General features: G+C 40.1%; 1 protein-coding gene across 2 annotated transcripts in view; it reads left to right on the forward strand.

The window, feature by feature from the left end:
* The first annotated feature begins 14,958 nt into the window (after window positions 1-14,958).
* The window catches only part of Baz1a (bromodomain adjacent to zinc finger domain 1A), an 85,418-nt gene continuing 79,390 nt past the window's right edge, over window positions 14,959-20,986 (forward strand). For both annotated transcript variants that reach the window (XM_074068160.1, XM_074068159.1), the window contains exon 1: window positions 14,959-15,133. In XM_074068160.1, the coding sequence (XP_073924261.1) occupies window positions 15,021-15,133 (113 nt within the window). In that variant the 5' untranslated portion in view covers window positions 14,959-15,020. The remainder of the gene's footprint in view (window positions 15,134-20,986) is intronic.

Below are 20,986 nucleotides of genomic sequence, written 5' to 3' on the forward strand. Positions count from 1 at the left end.
AAAGGAGCAGAGGAGTGCTTGAGAGTTTTTCCCTGCTCTAGAAGTGGCACTTTTGCCCACACAACATTGGCCAGAATTCACTCACACAGACCCAACTAGCTGCATGGCACACTAGGAAATGTGGTCTGTGTGCCCCGAAGGAAAAGTAAACATGCAATTGCACATCGCAGCAGTCTATGCCTGGGGAAATGCTCTGTAGGTCTGGCGCCATGGCAGGGCTGAGGATTGGCAGAGGTCGTTCTGCAGAACAGGAAATGGAGATGAGAAAGTGGCAAGCCCATGAAACCAGGGGAAGTGTTTCAAGCAGAAGAAAGAGCAAGTGCCAAGGCCGCACTGGAGACTCATTTTGAACGAGGTCTTTCTTCTCTTACACTTTCTGAATGGTCACTGCTGTACAGGAAAGTTGTCTTGGATGAAACATCTTTCTGGACCTCTCCGACTAGTAGTAATGGTTCTCTTAGTTGACTCTTGGTTTTCCAGTCAAATAATTAGATCATCTACACATAATGATAAATTTCTTTTCTTTTTTTTTATTTTTGTGATAGGCCTCACCATGTTGCCCAGGCTGGTCTCAAACTCTAATCCTCCTGCTTTAGCCTCCCAAGCAGAGGGATTACAGGTGTGTGCTACTGTATCCAGCTTCATCTATTACTTTAAATATCTATATTTCTTATTTGGTTTTTTTTGCCTTGTTTATTAGCTAGCTTCCTGAGTAGATACAAGTAATAGCAATGATAGTGGAGAGTTTTGATTGCAGCCAGGTGTGATGAGAATGTAGCAAAGATTTAATGTCTTGCTTGATTTGATGTTATTATGTTCTATCATGTCTTCATTGATACTTTATTTTTTTACAAATCAGGCAAACAAACATTGGATTTTATCAAGTGCTCTTTTATTTTCACTCAAATTACTTAGTTTTACTTTTTTTTTCTTTTCCTAAGACAGGATCTCAACTCAAATTTACAATCCTCCTTCCTCAGCATCCCAAGTGCTGGTATTACAGACATGTACCCCCATGTCCTGCTTGGATTTTTACTCTTTTTTTATTTATATATTTATTTTTGGCAGTACTGGGATTTGAACTCAGGGTCTTCTTGCTAGGCAGGTGTTCCACCACTTCCACAACCCCCAGTTATTTTTCAGATAAGGTCTTGTACTTTTTGCCTGGGGCTGGCCTCAGATGAGATCCTCTTACCTACGGCTTCCCACATAGCTGGGATGACAGGTGTATGTGATCATGCATGGTTTATTGATTGAGATGGGGGTCTAACTTTTTGCCCAGTCTGGCCTCAAACCTCAATCTTCCCAATCTCCACCTCCCAAGTAGCTGGGATTATAGGCATGAGCCACCAAGCCTGGCCAGATTTTTACTCTTGATTCATTAATGTGATGAAATTTACTTACGGATCTTCTAATGTTGTATTGTCTGTACATTCCCAAAATAAGCCTCTTCTGTTATAGTGTGTTATTCTGTTAATGTGTTACTGGATTTGATTGCTACTATTCTATTTGGGATTTTCCTTGCATTCATTTTAATAAGTGGTATCAGATAGTGGCTTTCCTGTTTTGAGTGCTATGCATCTTGGGCATTAGTCTTAGTGCTATGCTAAGTTGGTAAAGTAAATAATGAAGCTTTCCAACTTCTAGAATAGATATCACTGATGCTTATAAATATAATAAAGTGATAGAATTCACATAAGAACATTTATGAATCTGGAATCTGCCTCCATTTCTTTCTTTCTTTCTTTTTTTTTTTGCAGTACTGGGGCTTGAACTCAGGCCTACACCTTGAGGCACTCCACCAGCCCAATTTTTGTGAAGGGTTTTCTCGAGATAGGGTCTCACAAACTATTTTGCCTGGGCTGGCTTCAAACTGCGATCCTTCTGATCTCTGCCTCTTGAGTAGCTAGGATTATAGGTGTTTCTTCTAGGTGATGAAATTTAGTTTCCCAGTCTTACAATCCAAGACCATTCCCTTTCGACCAGTGGATTCTCTAGCGCAAGGAATCATCCTGCACTGTGGGAATGATGTCTGGCAAATAAGAGATACTTCTCTTATTTGATGAAAGAGTTGACCCAAAGCGTCAATAACCTGGCATGGAGGGGAAAGGAAACATTTCTATACTTGTAAATTTCCCAGATATGATCACCCAGTGGTTAACAGTCCTTTCCCTTCCAGCTCACTGCAGCCTTCACTTTTTTTTTTTTAATAGTGTTAGGGATTGAACTCAGGGCCTTGCACATGTTATGCTAGCAAATGTTCTACCACTGAGCTACCTACCCCAGCCCTGCAGCCTTCACTTCTAGCCTATGGAGGAGAACCAATCAGCCTTACAGTCTCTCTAAAAATGTTCTTTGGGACTCTCTGTTGCTATCAAAAGTCACTGGAAACTCTAACAGTCCGTTCTTCAAGTTAGGACCTCCTTTATCCAGAGGCCTGGGAAGAAACTGTCACCAGGTTTCTTCCAGCTCTAACCGCTCCATGAACGTAAGCACCCAGAGTGCAAAAATCTTGTTTTCCTCTCTGATGTAGGGCAAGCTCCTGGAATGGTGCCACATGTGCTTCCATGTGGAAGCACTCAGAAGTAGTGGTGAATGAAGACTTTGACATGTGATCAATCTAGATCTGAGTCCCAGCTTTGCCTCTTGCATGCTGTGGGATCTTGGAAGATAGATTACCTTTTGGACTCTTATTATCTAAAAAATGAGAATAATAATACAGGACATTTGGGATACATTTCATCTGAGCCATTATGCTTTTTTTTTTTTTTTTGGTGGTACTGGAGATTGAACTCAGGACCTCATGCTTGCTAGGCAGGTGTTTTACTACTTGAGCTACTCTGCCAACCCTTTTGGTGTAGGTTATTTTTGAGAGAGGGTCTTGCTTTATACCCAGGCCAGTTTGGACCATTGTTCCTCCTCCAAGATCTTCCCCATGTAGTTGGGGATGACTAACATGTGCTACTGTGCACAGTCATAGGTTGAGATGGGGTTTGGTAAATTTTTTGCCCAAGGCTGGCCTCAAACCATGATCCTCCTGATCTCCATCTCCCAAATAGCTAGGATTATAGACATGGGCCACTATGTCAGGCCTGACTTTCTTATTCTTAAACTCAGTGGTTAGCAAAGTGCTTTAAACCTAGCAGTTGCTGAGTGATTTTTAAATTTAATTTTTATACTTTTTTTTTTTTTTGCAGTGCTAGGGATTGAACACAGGGCCTTGTGCAAGGCAAGTGCTCTGCCACTGAGTAACATCCTTAGCCCTTGGTCTTTTTGAGACAGGTTCTCCCTTTGTCATCCAGGCAGGCTTTGAACCCATGATACTCCTAAGAACTAGATTACAGGTATGTACCACCATACCCTGCTACTTTTCATACTTTAACAACTGTTAGGAATAAATTTCTTTACCCTAGTGCTTGTTTAGGATTTACTCTAAATCTCAATATCTTTAAATGTTTTTCAGCAGTTTTTTAATTGTGAGGCCTTTATGTTCCTGCAGTAACACAAAATTCCTATTTTGGGTTCATTTTTGGTTTTTTGAGATAGGGTCTTACTGTGTAGCCCAGGCTGACCTCAATCTCTTGATTCAGCTGCTTCAGCCTCTTGATTGTTGGGATTATAGATATACACCACCATGGTAGGCCATTTTTCGTTTTTGTTAAATTATAAAATTAACTAAAAGTTGGTTACAAAAATTAATTTGTTTTAAATATTCCGTTTGTTAGCTTTTAGCTGCAAATACATCACATTCTGGTGTGTTCTCTAACTTCGCCAATGAGGAGGGCAGTTTGTAGTGGAATGGGATGAAAGGAGCTTTTTCGGATAGAAGGAGAAATGTAGACACTCTACGTGTAGAGTTCAGAGCAGAAGTCACTTGCTAGAGAGTTCTAAACAAAGTAAATATCCTTATGAAGTAAGATTGATTGTATTTAAATTAGTAATGGAAAAAGGTGGTGTTTTCATGGCACCTTGAAACTTTCTAACTTGCGTGTCTCTTTTTCATGCTAACCTATTTTTTGTCATAAGGATTGCCCGAGACTCCTGGGTCAGCCTTAAATGAGCATCAGAAAAATCTTGGCCTATGACCAAGAACCATCACAACTCTAAGTACATTTACAGTTTTAACTCCTTGGGAATGGATAATGGCAAAGTAGTATTACATTATTTGTTGTTTAAAAAAGTTTTAAGATTAATTTATCAAATTATTTCTGGCCTATAGAAACTTGCATTTTGGAGACTTTGATACAAATATATAAAATAAGCCAGGTATGATGGTTCACTTCTACAATCCCAACTACTTGGGAGGCTGAGGCAGGAAGGTCATAAGTTCGGAGCAATTTAGCAAGACTCTGTCTCAAAATAAAATAAAAAGAGCTGGGAATGTAGTTCAATGTTAGAGCATTTGAGTAACACTTTTGAGATCTTGGTTTGATCCTCAGTACAAAAAAAAAATGAGAGATATATATTATATATATATATATATATATATATATATATATATATATATATATATACATATATCCAGCAAGAATTCAAAACAGAGTCAAAAGTACACAAAATTGTAAAATTTCTACTACTTAGTAACAACAACAAAAGAATGAAAATACGGTACCTCTAAGGGACTCAAAATGAAGAAAAAAACAAAAAAGGGCAAGGGAGGCTTGGTTATGTTAGTAGGGCAAAGGAAAAGAGTAGCAGGAAGATGAGAGAAATAAGAAAAGAGATCAAGGAATAGGGCCCCAGAGGTGGAAAACGTATGTCAAAGGCACAGACAAAGCTTTGGAAAGGAAAAAATCAATGGGAATTTGGCTTGAAAACAGAAGTCCTACTGTGTGGTTCAGATTTTGTAAAGAAATTAGGAAGCAAGGTGATTGCTGAGAGCGAAGGGTATTTGCTAAGAGCAAAGGGTAAGGATACCCTAGCTGGGAAATGAGCTAGGAGGCTTGAGAAAAATGGAAAAGAGGCTTTTTTTTTATTTTGGAAGACCTGTTCTGGAGTATTCAACAGAATGTCAAGCTGAGATGCCTTGAAAGAAGTTGCAGGTGCCAGCAAAGGTACCTCAGATTAGTAAACCCTTTTTGGGTACTATCTAGCATTGATCAGGAAGTAGACAGGGAAAGAAAATGGGGGCTAGTGAAGTGTTCCAAAGTGCTGGTGACTGTCATGAGCCTCTGGTACCTGGGGTGGGTACTTGAATACAGGGAAGAGTATAGAGATTTACTTATTTGGCAAACATTTGTTCCCTAATGCATATCCATTAGCTCATTTTATTTTCACATCTCCAGAAATAATTCCTAATCTGTGGTCTCAGTCTGAAATTCTCTTTGATTTCAGAGCCCAGTTTCCCAGCTACCTGCAGAGCCTGTCTGCTATGCTCTAGATCTACATGTAGCACTTCACCTTCCTCCCAAACTGATTTCCTACATCTGATTATCCTGGTTCTGCTAAAGATGTTATTACTTCTCTAGACTCCCAGGCCTCAAACTTTTGGGTCATCTCTGACTTTTCCCCTTTCACCCTCAGTGTGTCACTAAATTCTGTCATAAAATACTTCATCTGAAATATGTGTCTGGCCTTTCTTCCTTTTTATTGTCAGGACACTAATTCAGGTCATCATAGTCCCCTCTTATCCATGGGGGATAATTCTAAGATCCTCCCAATGATGTCTAAGAAGATCATAAATAGGCCTGAGCCATAAATATATATATATATGTTTATATATATATGTATATATACACGCTATGTTTTTTTCTATACTTACATACCTATGATAAAGTTTATTAACCAGACACATCAGATTAACAATAACTAATAAAATAGAATAATTATAATAATACACCATAATAAGAGCTGTGCAAATGCAGTCTTTCTCTCTAGAAAGAGTCAAGGCTAGTATTAATATTTTCACCCCAAGTTGACAGCAATTAACTAGAACCTCAGAGAACAAAACCTCAGTTAAGGGGCACAGCTGTATGCTCTTTCTGTGGTCATACTCCTATCCTTTCTCAAGGAGTTTCCCTGCTGCTAGTCTCTGCCAAATCTCCAACCACTCCCAGATCCATCTTTATAAATGTTCATTTGATGAGTCACTCATCATCTCTCAAGTCTTCAAGGAGCTGTAGTAGAGTCCTCAAGGAGACAGGAAGACCCTGGAGGAGCTTGGGCTGCACTGAGAATGGGGGCAGTTAATGTAGCAAGGAGGATTTGGGGAAGGCTTCACTGAGGAGTGACAAGAGAATGCATGGGAAGGAGCTGGGACATACCAGGGCTTGGGAACAGTTTGAGGACGAAGAGCTGGTGTTCAGGTGATTCTAACCATTCCAAGAGTAGGGAGAGAAACAGGGAACATCGGGTCACAGAGGTCAAGGTTGCCAAGGAGCAGAGTAAGGTGGACTGTTTCCTGTAGAGAGCCCACTGGATTTGTCAATCAAAGGGTCAGAATCAAGAGCAGTTTTAGGAGAATGTAGAGTAGAGAGGCCACAAAAGGTTTAAAATTAAGAGAAGTAAAGAAGTAGGAGAAACACAGATTATCTTTTGAAAATGTTAGCTTAGAAGGGAAATCGTGCCAAGAATAAAGAACAGTGTACTTAGTCCATTCCACACCCTCCAAACTCAGGGATAAAGCACTTATCTAGCACGTGTGAGTCTCGGGGTTCAACCCCCATAACACATTGAAAAAGAAAAAAAGCCTAGTCATAGTTGGGAAATGTTTTCTACTCTCACAGGCTTACGAGGGTAACACAGGATAATCTCCCCATCCTAAATTTCTTAACCCTAGTCACACCTGTTAAATTTCTTTTGCCACGTAAAATAACAGAAAGTGTGAATCTCTGAGGGCTGTTATCTGCCTATCACAGTAGAACTGAGTGTGAGGTCCTCATTTTAAGAGGAAAGTTCAAAAAAGGAAAGAGAAAGGTGTCTACTGTTGAGGAATTTGGTGCTTATATTTGAGTTAGGGAAGGTGCTTGATCTAGTAAGAAAACTGGGTCCTAGAGACCAGCATGTGGTATGTAGAGGCTAAGAAGTGATTGAGAAACAGGTGACTAGTGGCTTGGAGCGGAATTTATCTTTTTCAGCCTCCCAAAATAAATTTCATTGAAAAAGAGAAATTTCAGTTGTGTTAAGTGAATAGGAGATGAGTATTTTGACCCAAATAGAGAAAATACAGTGGTAGCATGACTACTAAGTTCTACATATGCCGGTGGCAACAGAGATAAAAAGGAGAAAACACCAAATGTTTTCATTTTTTAATAGCCTATAGCATTAGCACGTTGCATTAGGAAATCTTAGGTCAGAATTTAGCAAAAATGCATCTAGACTCAGTTCTGAATTTTAACTGTTTTATTTCTCTCTCCTTCAATAATTGCCAAGCAGTCTATGGATATGTGTGTTGCAATATGGGCATTTGCCTTTGTAAGGCACAGTGGCAAGTTAGTGGTGTCAAAACAGTATTGATAATACTATTTTTTAACCACATGAGCTAAGTGGTTAAAATATGGTCTAATTATAAATATTCTAAGAAAAATGATAGTATTTTTTTATAGTAGGTTTTGAGTGACTATTGTGTTCCAGGCATGTGGTGAGTATGTTTTTAATTATTTTTGTGTGTGTGGAGGGTACTGGGGGCTGAACACAAGGCCTCTTTGCACTTTAAAATATTTTAACTTGAATAGTAATAGTTTAAATGACACCTGATAGTAGGCTATAGCCTGAACACTGATGAGAAAGTAACAGAGGAAGAAGATAAATCAGGTGTGGTGGTACAGGCCTGTAATCCTAGCACTTGGGAGGCTGAGGCAAGAGGATTGCAAGTTCCAGGCTAGCCTGGGCTACACAGAAAGTTCAAGTCCAGTCTACATAGAGAGACCTTTTTTCAGAAACAAAACAAAACAAAACACCCAAAAAACAAATAAATAAAGAGCCCATCTACTTGTTGCTTTAAAAAAAAAAATGTGGTACTGGAGTTTAAACTCAGGGCCTACACCTTGAACCACTCCACCAAGGTGGAGTGGGTAATGGGCTTTTTTACCAAGATAGGGTCTCAAGAACTATTTGCCTGAGGCTGGCTTTGAACTGCAATTCTGATCTCTGCCTCATGAGTAGTTAGGATTATAGGCGTGAGCTTACTTGTTTGTGTTTTTTTGTAAATTGGTGACTATTTACATAGGTAACCTAGATAGTTTTTGGAAATGTGTGATCTAAATTCCATTTCCATGTTAAGATGAAAACAGCCGTGCATCTATCAGTAGTCAGACTAAATTTGCATTTTATAAATCCATCTAACCATTCACCCATCCAACATATATGTACTGAATTGTCACAAGAAAGGTATGCAATGTTTTGTACAATATTCAATACAGACATTTTTACTTTTTATTTGTAGTTCTAACTTTGTTTTTTTTTTTTTTTTGCAGTTTTAAAAATTTTCCATTGTGAAGTGAAACACTATTACATCAGTTGTTTGTCCTCATCTGCCACTTTACTGTCTACTCTCTATCTTTAAAATTTGTATTCATCTTTCTACACTGGAAAGTCTCACTTTCATCCCTGTCCCCTCACCACCCTTTCTCTTCGCAGAGGCAATCAGTGTGTGATTTTCTTGCACATCCTTCCAGATGTACATTATGTATCAAGCAAATATATATATATATTAAGCCACCCACCAACACTTTTGTGTACCTTGTTTTGTTTTATACTTCCTCATTTTTTTCTTATGTCTGAATACCATTGAATAGATATGGCATAATTTATGTAATGAGACATTTCCATTGATTTTAATATCATGCTATTCATAACAGTATCAAAGTAAATACTCATGTTGACATATATTTGTGGGATATCTTCCTACATGTAGAACTTCTAATTCATTTGTAATCTTGGGTAGATATTTTTGTCAATTTTCCTTCTATAGAGGTTGTATCTGTTTCCCCACAACCTTACCAAGAGACGACGATCTTCACTAATCTGAAGGATGAAAAATGTCTTCTTGGTGTAGTTTTAATCCACATGTATCTTATTATGACTGAGATTGAGAATCTTTGGGGTTTTTTTGCAGTACTGGGGTTTGAACTCGGCTTCGTGCTTGCTAGGCAGATGCTCTACCACTTGAGTCATTCCACTAGTCGTCTTTGTTTTAAAAGCCAATTATAGTTCCTTTCTGTTTCTCTTGGGTTGTGATTTTAAGGACTCTATATGTTAGAGAAATTAGCCCTTTGTCAATGAGTTGCAAATTTTTTTTTTCCAATTCAATGTTTGTCTTCCAACTTTGTGGCAGCTTTTGTCATGCAGAACTTCTAAATTTTTACTTTAAAGAATTGTATTTTGTGAATTCTGTGCTTTGTGTTATACTTAGGCTTTCTCCATTTTCAGATAATTTTAAACATTATTCCATGGTTTCCCTAGTACTTTTATGATTATTGGACATTCTTAATCATTTTAAGTTCTAAATTGTTTTATTCATAGGATCAAATTCCATTTCAATTTCTATCTGATCTAGAAGAGCAAATCAGGTAAGAATTTGTAGTAGGGTGCTTGAATTTCAGTTTAGATAAGAACTTAGGTGTTTCTGCCTGTATTCTTTGGGTATGCTGCTTATGTAACCCTCCTGAGTCTCAGTGGCTTCATCTGTAAAATGGGAATGACAAATATTTAATTTGAGATGAAAATTGCATGCGATGATTCATTAAAAACCTTCAGCACACGCAATGCTTGACATGTTGGAAGCATTCATTAAACGCAAACTGATAATGATGATAACTACAGACTATTATTCTTCAATTTCTACCATCATCCCATAACTCATGATTCCAATTAGAGGAGGGGGAATAAAAGATGTATTCTAAATCGCCAACCTTACCACTTTAGGCTCATCAGTTTCCTCCAAACACAGCAGTTTCCTCTAAACTTCAGCATTATGTTAGAATCAGCTGAGTAGTTTTAAATTCTCAATGCTTGTGATCTGGGGACGTGGGTATGGCTCAGGCATAAGTATTTTTCAAAAATCTCTCAGGTGATTCTAATGGCAGCGGAGGTTGAGCGCTACTGTTATAGATATTTCAGTGATTTCAGATGTGAAAGAAAATAGTGATTGCTTCTAAAGAACAACATGCAGTATAGGGATGTTGTATAGGTAAAATGACATGAATGTTAAGAAGACATTAAAAAGAGAATGTGACCCAGCACAACACTAAAGGAAAAAAAAATAAAAAGGGAATGTTGAAGAGGTAAAACATGTCAGAAATATGAATGAACCAGGCACCAGTGGCTCATGCCTATAATCCTAGCTACTCAGGAGGCAGAAACCAGGAGGATCGCAGTTTGAAGCCAGCAAGGAGAAGTAGTTCTCGAGAGCCTATCTTGAAAACCCTTCACACACAAAAAAGGGCTGATGGAATGGATCAAAGTGTAGGCCCTGAGTTCAATCCCCAGTACCACAAAAAAGAAAAAAATGGATGAAAGGAGTTACAAAGCTAAAGGTGTTCCTTGTATGTGCTTATAAGGCATCGTTCTCAGAAAATCTCAGAGCAGCTGTACCCTAAATACTTAAGCTAAGAGCTAAGAGGCATGACACACTGTACTTAACGTTTTTAATATGTGTTGATGGAACCTGTAGATAAGACTCATGTTAGCTATTTAATTAGATAAATTTCAGATTTTTGTTACCCCATTGCTTTCCTGGATAATTCTCAAAAAGAAATGATTGTTTTTGATAATCAGTAAATTATCTCTATAAGCATTTTTGTAGTTTAGCTCATTTATAGATTAGTAGGGTGCATAAGAAAATTAGATACTAGAAAAAAAGCATTGCGAGAGCAGAGTCCCAGTTGCAGCGGCGCGAGCCACGGCAGGAAAAGCATTTAGAAAGTTTGCTCTGCTGTTTGACCGAGTATTGGTAGAAAGGAATGCGGCCAAATGGTAACTAAAGGTGGCATTATGTTACTGCAAGCAGCAGTAGTGGCTGTGGGATGAGGCTCCAAAGGAAAGGATGGAGAGATCCAACCTGTTAGTGTACAAGTTGGAGATAAGAGTTCTTCTGCCAGAATATGGAGGCACCAAAGTAGTTCTAGATGACACGAAGCTGCCCATTCCACTGACGTCCTGAAATCTTTCATCATGTAAATAATTTCCATGTGTCTCCCTTTTATAATAAACTGATGATTCCTAAAGTGGGGGAAAAAAAAAAAGAAAGAAAAAAGAAAAGTGGTCTAGGAGGCCTAGATTCTAGGTCTTGAGCTCCCATTTCCTCAGGCACAAAATGGAAGAAATAAAAGTTCCCAAAGGTCTCTTTCAGCTCTAAGTGGTTAGTGTCCTACAAACCACCTGAATAAAAGTCTTCCTTATGTTAATCAGTCAGACAGCAAAATTATTCTAGCTCAAGCTTTTGTTTTTGAGTGTGGTGCTGGCCACCAGGGCCTTACACATGCTAGGCAAACACTCAGCTACTGAGCTATGTCCCTGGCCCCTTAACTCCAGCTTTGAAAACTTTCATTCCGTGGCTTCATTTTGTCTTTATCTATCTTAAAGCAGTCTAACTTCTCAAAGTTGAGATTTTTATCAAAGTATGCCTTGGTAGAATTAGAGTAATATATATCTTGTGTAGCTAGCTTATTTATATTTTACAATGGTGTCTTCACCCAGAAGGGTGACTAGTGGAGACTGGGGGGCTGTGTCTTGAGGCTGACAAGGGAATTGGAGCCCCAGTTTTCTGTTGCCTTTCAAGTCATGGCCTGTGGATAATTTGATACATGGAGAACCTAGCCTGCTCTTCCTTCCACATTTTCTTCTAATCTTTTCTACTCATCCTCTTGCATTGCATTACTCATGATCTTTTAGACTCACACAATTCTTGTATCAATTGTGTTTTCATCATCTCCTTCCTATAAAAATTGGACTGTTTTTGAGGCCAGGATCACATTTATATTGTATCTGTTACCTGAGCTAGAGTATTGTGTTGGTACATAAAAGGAGCTTGATAACTGTTTCATTGATTTAAAGTTTGGGAAAAAAATGAACTGATTTTAATTTCATTGCTTACTCATCTTTTTTTCTGTGCTACTCCAACTTTCATTGTTTCTTTTATAATATTCCCCCTCTTCTTTTTTTACATAAAGTCCTATTTCATGGCAATATCATTTACTTTCTGGATATATCAATGATCTTTTCACTTTCAAAAGCCAAGAGTAGTAATTTATAAAGAAAGGAAGTAATCATTATACCAGAATACACAAATAATACATAGATAAGCTTAAAGAAGTACATATGTAAAAGAACTTTAAGAGAAATATTTGATTCAGTTTAGTATACTATCAATTTAACTCTTAAGCACATTAGAACTAAACATTTTAGTCTAGTTTTAATGTTAATTTTCTAAGCTTACATTATTCTGAAATCATGAACAATATGTGAAACATGTACTAAATACTCAAATTATTAAAAATAAATCATGTATATGTAACTGAATTGAGTTTTGATGAAATTTGAGTATGATAGTGGGAAAATAGCATGACAGTATTTTGGTGAAATAGAACAAATTTTCAATTTTGATAGTATAAGAAAAGACTCCAACTATTTAAAATGTTTACTTAACAAAATAACATTATTACTTTTGATCACAGTTTTAACATTTTAAAAACAGAAAGTGGTAAGATCCAAAACTTATGTAAGTATTGAGAGTTTCAGCTGTTTTTAGCTTAACAGTTAAGTTGGGATTTTGAATTGTGAGTGTAATGCCTTACTGTAGGTAGCATGCTTGGGACCTGGGTTCAATCCCCAGCAAGGAGGTGGGGGAGGGGAAGGAGACTGCAAATTATTTTTTCTCCTTGTCTCTCTTTTGAGGCTACCTTTGTGGGTTCTAAATTTTTTACCTGGTATAGTAATAACTACTTCCTGGATAGAAAATTCTAACTCGTTATTCAGTATACTAGTTGGAGGCTGGTTTAAGAGAACCTTAAATGTGTACTTTTTTGAAAGCATATACTTGCTAGTTCGAGCATTTCCAAGCTTCTGTGACTTCTATATTCATAGAATATGGAGCGTAAACAGATATTAATGATTTTTAAGCACCAGAAGAATATTATGCCTTTCATAAATGTTCCTTTTGCTAGCAGTATGAGCAACTTAAAAGCAGCTAGACAGAAGTTCAAACATGGTATAGAGATTGAAATAGATTTATTACACCTTTGCCCCCAAAGTACAAAAGTACTTAATTCAAAGATACAAAGTGGATCCTACATTTTTTTGTAATGATCATTTCACAGTATTAGTAATTAGAAAAAAAAAATCTTGTGTTGAATGAACATTCTTCAAGTTTATTTTTAGACTCATTTTTCTATGTTAATCTGCAAATAAATTTTAGAGTAATAGCAAAGACGACAATTTAAAACAAAGTTTGTGAACATTCTGTATGATTTCTAGTTTCGAAATTCTTTTAACTCAAAGGTCACTTTTGGATATTAAAATTGGTTTCATAATGAAAATGATACAGAAAGTTGATTTAGGGTAAAATTTCATTAGTAAATGAATTTATAATCCTTAAAATTCTAACTGAATTAAACTTTGTTCTGCAAATTATTTACAGTGGTGCAAATATTACTTTTTAAAAATTATTTTTTTGCAGTACTGGGGTTTGAACTCAGTGCCTCGTGCTTGTTAGGCAGGCGCTCTACCACTTGAGCCACATCCCCCGCTCTAAATGTTACTTTTTAGAAAGTGTGCGTTTAGTTTTAAGTATGTGAGGATCCTATAGGCATGCTGACATTTCCTAACATACTTTATTTAAAAATCTTTTTGGGGGCTATATAACTCTGAATTGTTCTAAGTATTAAAAAGAACTGATGTCTTTTAAGACAGAAAGGAACTGTCTGTCCAAGATGGATGTTTTCACTTGCAAACTATCTTCAGAGATATGAATTCTAATTCTGAAGCAGGAAGATCTCAAAACATTTCTATTCCCTCTTTTTCACTTCTGTTCTCATCTTCAAAATACAATTAGGATCGTCATTGGAATCTCCGCCACCGGGTACCCCGCGTCGGTAGTGGGTGGCAGACTTGAAGACAAGGCTTTACTGTGTCGGCCATGTGTTTCCCTCGATCTTTTGGCTGATAACCTCAAACATGGAGGATGCTTCTGATCTTCACGAGGGGTTGCTCCATTAATTAATAATGTAGCTCTCCCAGGCTCTGCGCCGTCTCTTCCTGTATCAGTGACAGGCTGTAAAAGTCATCGGGCAGCCAATAAAAAGGTAGAAGCGAGAAGTGAAAAGCTCCTCCCAACTGCTCTTCCTCCTTCGGAGCCGAAAGTAGATCAGAAACTTCCCAGGAGCTCCGAGAGGCGGGGAAGTGGCGGCGGGACGCGATTCCCCGCGCGGAGCCGGGCCGGGGCCGCGGGAGGACCGGCAGCTGGGGGCGCGGCGACAAGAGACCCCCCCCAACCCCCCGGGGAGGAGTGGGTCCCGGCTGCCTGCTTAGTGGAGGAGGTGAGGTGGCCGTCGGAGGGCTCCCAGGTGAGGGTTTCGGTGCGGTTGCCCGAAGCCGGCGGGCGCCGGCTGGGCAGCGGAGGCGAGCGGGGGAACAAAGCGGCGCGGTGCGGCGCGGCGCGGGGGTCGGCCCGCGGCGGGCAGCCGGGCTGCGTGGGGCTGCGCGCCGAGCACGTTGCGAGCCCGCGGCGGCGGCGGCGGGAGCGGGAGGGGAGCCGGCGCGGGGGGGAGGGGGCGGCCGCGGCTCCCGCACCGCCCGCCGCGGGGCGTCCGGCCCCATTGTGAGCCGGCGGCGGGAGGCGCGCTCAGAGCGCCGAAGCGACGGCGGCCCGACTTGCACAACACCCCGGGCGGCGGCTCCAGGAGGAGCCCGGGCGCGTCGGACACACAAAAGGCAGCCGAGCTCCCCCGGCGCGCGGACCGGCCCATGCCGCCGCCGGCGCTCGCCACCTTACCGGCTTTCCTTTCCCTCCAATTCTCATAGGGAAGCGGGGCCGACGCGGGCGCTCGAGGGTCCGGGGCAGCGTGCGGGCGGACGGACGGGAGATGCCGCTGCTACACCGAAAGCCGTTTGTGAGACAGAAGCCGCCTGTGGACCTGCGGCCGGACGAGGAAGTTTTCTACTGTAAAGTCACCAACGAGATCTTCCGCCACTACGAGTAAGGGCCGGGCCAGGCCGGGTACGCGGGGTGCGGGGACTCCCTCCCCAGTGCCCTTTTGTCTGTTTCCTTTTCCTCGCCCTGGGCTCTGGCCGGGCGACTTGAAAGTGACGGGTGGCTCCCGGTTCCTTGTCCCCTCCCCCCTCACGTTGCCCACCCCTCCCCCGCCCCGCCCAACCCGGACCCTGCGCGGGGGCCACTGGCCGCGGCGCGCTCGGGGAAAGCTGCTCCCTGGCCGGCCGTGGGGACCGCTCCTGGCCGCTGCTGTCGGTCCCCCGGCCGGCCGGCGGAAACTCCCCGCTTCGCCCCTCCCCGCCGCGGCTACACGCGCACTCCGGGGCCAGTTCCGGGATCCCCGCCCGGCGGCCGAGGGGATCCCCGCTCGGGTCAGCGGCGCGGGGCCACAGTCCCCCTGCCCAGGGAGGGAATCCCTGACCCCGAGGGCAGGAAACGACCGGCTCGGCTTGGTTTCCTCGGTCGGGAGTGGGGTGGGACATTGGGGTTGCCCGGGGTCGGCGTGGGGGACCATGGAGGTGACGCCCCAAGAAAGCAAGAGGCGGCTTCTCAGCGGGTCGGGGGCGTGGGGCCTGGGGTACGGCGGCCTCCCGTCCCGCGCGGCTAGGCCTCGAAGTGTGCGACGCGAGCTGTGCGCTCTGTCACCGCCTCTTCTTGGTGACTAACTCCAGTCCCCCGGGAACTCAGCGCCTCCGCCCCCGGGAGACCGGTGAGGAAGAAGTCGGAGCGGGGCGAGGGGAGGAGGAGGGGAAGAACGCAGGCCTTGGCGCCCCTCGGTCACAATTTCGCGTCCCCGGGGCGCGGCTGTGGGAGTTGGGGGAGGAGGTGAAGAGAAGTTCAACTCCGGCCCCAGCCTGTCGCCTCTTTATCCCCCTGCGCATGTGAGCCGCCTGACATGTGCCACTGCTATTGTTTTGATAAGAACCCCAAGCTGCTGTTGGTATAATTTCAACCCCCAAATTTTCAGTTTTTGCCAGATCTATCCCAAGGGATCCCCTTGTGACACCAAGCAATGGGGTGTGTTTTAGCGATCGGTGTTTAAACAGGATCTCCAAGTGAAAAGCTGTATTGATCAAGTCACTGGCACAGCCTGATCTTCCTTTTTTCTTTATCCTCCTCTGCTCAGAATCCCTTTGTGGCCTATTATAGGAGCCAAATACACTGCGTGTAGGAGGCACCTTTTTTGGGAGGAGGGGTTCTCCATCCAGGGAGAGCTGAAGACAAACTCTGCACCTGTCTGAAAAGAGCACTGTAGAGAGTTTCCAAAAGCCAGTTCCTTTGAGCGTTTATTTTTAAGTAAGCCTTTTTTTTTTCCTTCAGCTCCACGGAAAGGGTTACACATAAGCGTGTTGTATCTAGAGGAGTAGATAGTACTTTTCATCAGACAATACTTTTTAAGTGGGAGTGGAGTGCACATCTCCCTCACTCTGCTCCTGTACAGACTTGTTTTGTTGCTCAAATAGAGTTCACTCTTGTAATTACTTAAGTGAGTTTGAGTTAGGTAGCTGGGCAAGGATGATGTCCTTTAAAAAAAAAAGTTTAAGCTAAAATCCTCAGTAACAATTGTGATTTAAAAAAAAAAATTGTCTTTGAGTTCCAAGAAAATAGTAAACAGACTTAAATTTCAAAATGTTTTCTCCTTTGATATAAGCAATCTTATCTTTTAAAGACATTTTTCCTCACTTTAGAGGGTAAGATAGATATGACTTTTATTCTTTTTGAATTAAACACTCCAGTGTTTATTCTAATGGAGATGAATTATTCTAATCATGGAGAAATCTGAAATGCTGAAATAAAGATTTTTGGCATTCCAGCCCTATTTGTCTTCCATGAACGTTAAGGAACTGTATCCTTTGTAGACTTATGACATGTAAAAATTTTTAAATGACTAGTTTTTGGTTTTTTTAATCCTTTTTTTTCTTCCCATGCTGAAGTGTTTTTCGAGTTTCTGAAAGTTACATGTAGCTTAAAAGAAATGATTGATTGGTTTGGGAGCAAAGACATCCAATCATTTACCCTCAACAAAATGTATTATGGGTGGTGTTAGGTATTCATTCTTGTGATTTTGAAGTACTGCCATTTAATTGTGTTAAATTTTGAATGATTTTACTTTCGTTAAATGATTATAAAGACATTTTTCCAAACATGCATTCAGTGTGGATGGTGTATGGTGATCTAACATTTGGCACAAGTCTGGAGAAACTAGGAAGGAAACCTCTGTTTTTACTCATACATTAGATTACTGGCTGATTTGTGTGAGTTAATTTGAAGATTATATTTTAACTATGTTATTTTGAGTTTTTTTCTTTTGTATTTGTGTACCACTAAATATACCTAATTACTCAGGTTTTCTATTTATTGAATATAAATGTCCCAAGTTTTCTATACCTGGCCTTGCTCACTTCCCAACACAATGCAGATAACTTATGCCTCTAACTTTCTGATTAGTAGTTTGCCAGAGACCTGTAGGTTACTAAATAGTTTTCTGTCTTGCTTGTTATAGTCTACTTCCTCTGTCTTTCTAAGCAGCAGTGATCACTCCTTCCTTTTATCTAGTATATTGTTTCCAATGATTACCCTGTAAAGTAAGTATTTGTTGACTCACATTTTGTCCCTTCTAAGACCCTTGAGTTCTTTGAGACAGGAACTATGACCAGGATGGATCCTGAGTGATTATTCAGTACGGACTCCCTCATTTTGTTTCTTTGAACTACATGCTCCTTAACTAATTGCTAACTCTTATTTGACCTGCTTTCATAAGCAAAGAAGACGCATTAATAATAGAACAATGACCATAGGTAAATGCACAAACTAAAATGCATTAATTGACTCTCTTAAGTCAGATAAATATTAATGCTATAATTTTGGTTAGCTCCCAACAATTTTGTTTTAAATTTATTTTTGGCTGTGGATTGTTCAAAATTGGGAGGTCCAAATACTAGAAATTATAGATTTTGGGAGGGAGGGATAGAAAAATGATTTGTTATTCAGTGTCTTAATCTTTTAAATAAGCTCACAAATGTTTTAGGCATTTGGAATTGGAATATACTTCCCATCTTTGAGTGAACCCATGCAAAATTGAAGAGTCTCACAAAAAAAAAAAAAAAAGGAATCTCTGACACATCAACATGCAGTCCAAGCTTGTGTTTCAGCCTGGTTTTCCAGTGACAGATTTGACTGGCTTATGCTATATCCTATTTTCACTGTTGATCCACTGTCACTTGTTAATCCAGCCCCCCTTTGACAGATGAAGCATCAAGTTGGGTGGGTAGATTATGGTGTCCAAAATGACATATCTAACAATTGATGACACTAGGATCTTAATTCATGTTTCTAAGGCTATAGAGCGGATATACTCTTTTTTACTATTTGCTGGCACTTGGTGTTTATTAGGAAGAATTCTTCTATTGAAGTTTGCAGACATATGCACCAAGAATATAGAGCATTATATGAAATTCAAGTTGGCTGCCTAGATCTTTGTGTAGGTTCTACTCTCAACTGTCAGCTCAGATGTTTGCCTTCTTTTTACTATATGTTCAGTGATTAAGCTCTAGATATTAATAGGACAAACCAGAATGACATTTATTTAGTTGAGACAGGGTCTTGCTATGTAGTCTAAGCTGGCCTTAAACTTGAACTCTCCTGCCTCTGCCTCCCAAATGTTAGGATTACAGGTGTGTACTACCACAACTGGTGCCATCAGTTTATAGTGGGGAAAAAACATCCTTCACACTGACCAGCTCCCATACTGATGACAGTATATGTGAAAACTAGTTGTAATTGAGATTATTTGGTGAGCATGGGGTTTTCATGGGGGGTTAGATAATCATCATAGCTAAGGTCTTCAAATGAGGTATTTAGCTCTCTTTAGGAACGTCAGCCACATCTCCCTGATACTTTTCTTTTTTTAATGTCCCTGACACTTGAGATCACAAGTTGTTTTCCCATAGATGGTAGTGTGTAGAGTAGGTTTCTAAATGCTTTTCCTCTTGAGTTTTATCTTCTGTCTGCTTAGCAGGCTACCATGTGTTGTATTAATCCATCCTTTCTTGGAACAGAATATATATATATATATATATCAGTTGTTACAGTATAACAAGCTACCCCAAAATTCAGCTCAGAATAATAACCCATTTTGTTTGCTCACTATCCTGTGGGTTGTCAGTTTGGTTTCTGCTAGTCTTCTCTGTGCTCACTGACTTCAACCAGCCAGAGAGGCAAGGGTAAGTCTGTGTGTAGTAAGACATGGCCTTGGTCACATGTGTGGATCCTCAGCTTGCATGACTTTTTCTCACTGTGTAGTCTTTCATCCTCATGAGGCTAGCCTGTGCTGCTTCATGTGATGGCGTCAGGTTTTCAAGAAGGTTGAGGGCTGTGATGTCTCCAGTGTCATCTCTGTTGTATCAATGAGAACAAATCACAAGGATGGCCCAGATTCAAGGGATGGTGAAATAGACTCCACCTGTTAGTTAAAAGAGTATCAATGTCATATTTCAAAGGAGTCTGCACACCTTTAATCTTCTTTTACATGGATTGGGTTTCAGGTGTTTACTAAAATTCTGATTGACTTTATCCATCAGTACACACTGAAAATCATACTAACAACTTACGGACATACCTTGTTGTTTGCCCTTGTACTATCTATCATAATTCAGATTATTTCTTTTTAGAATTTCTGTTGTTCTGTGCTTGCCCATAGGAGCTGCCAAGAAGAAATATCTTCAAATAATTCTGATAGTCGATTCTGCCTCTTTTTACTCTTATCGATGTTGAACCTTATTGTTTGAACATCCTCAAAGTTTTTTATGTGTTCTCTGACATTGTTTGTCTACTGTGCTATTTATTCTCTTAGGATCTCTCTACACATGTGGTCCCTGAATAGTAAGAATTGTTACTGTTTATTGAGTGCACATATATTATGGGGGCATTTGCTTAGAATTATATCATTTGATTTTCACATAAACTCTTCATGGAACATATCCCCATTTTACAGATGGGGAACTGAAAGTTAGAAAGGTTATGTAACTTATGCAGAGTTGCATAATAAAAGCGATAAAGCTAGGATTCAGACATTTCCTCTTTCTCATTCATATGTGTACATTATCTGTCTAGATGCCCGTAAAAATAAATGTGGACTGCTCCGTGACAGTACAACTGTTTACTCTTGACACTCTATTTTGAGAGTCTTTGGAGATGTTGAGATAATTTATACCTCTAGTGAGAAATGAATGAGTGTCAGGAATATAATGGTATAAGTCACATTTGTCCTGTGGAGCCAATATCAGACAAGAGAGCTGATAACTGTTTTCTGGGAACTTGAGGAAACCCTCATACAGGAGATAACATTGGAGTTGGGTCCTGAGGGATGGGGCTCAAGGATGTATAATGAAGCAGAAAGACATTCCAGGCAGAAGATACTCTAAATACATTTTTTTCTGAATAAATTTTTTAATATGGGAAATTATATGAAGCACAGAAGCATGAATTTGTATCTTATTTAAAATTTATCTTTTTCATATCCATTATTGTTAAGCTAGGCCTTTTACATCCAGTACTAGAATATGTTTCACCTTTGTTGATTTCCACTTAATGTTTTAAAGAACATTATTGCTGTTTCTCACCTTTATTTCATCTGCAAATTTTAGGAACCCACCTTGAATGTCATATGAGACTATGAAGGGCAGCACTATATAAAATGCAAGTAGTATTTCATTAATGTGTTTTTTTAAAAAATTAGACCTTATTTTTTATTTAAAAATTTCCTGACCACCTATAAATAAATATAAAAATGTAATTCTTATCTCAGTGGCATTTTTATAACATAAAGCATGTTAATTC

The sequence above is a fragment of the Castor canadensis genome, chromosome 3 (assembly GCF_047511655.1).
Source record: "Castor canadensis chromosome 3, mCasCan1.hap1v2, whole genome shotgun sequence".
Classification (NCBI taxonomy): Eukaryota; Metazoa; Chordata; class Mammalia; order Rodentia; family Castoridae; genus Castor; species Castor canadensis.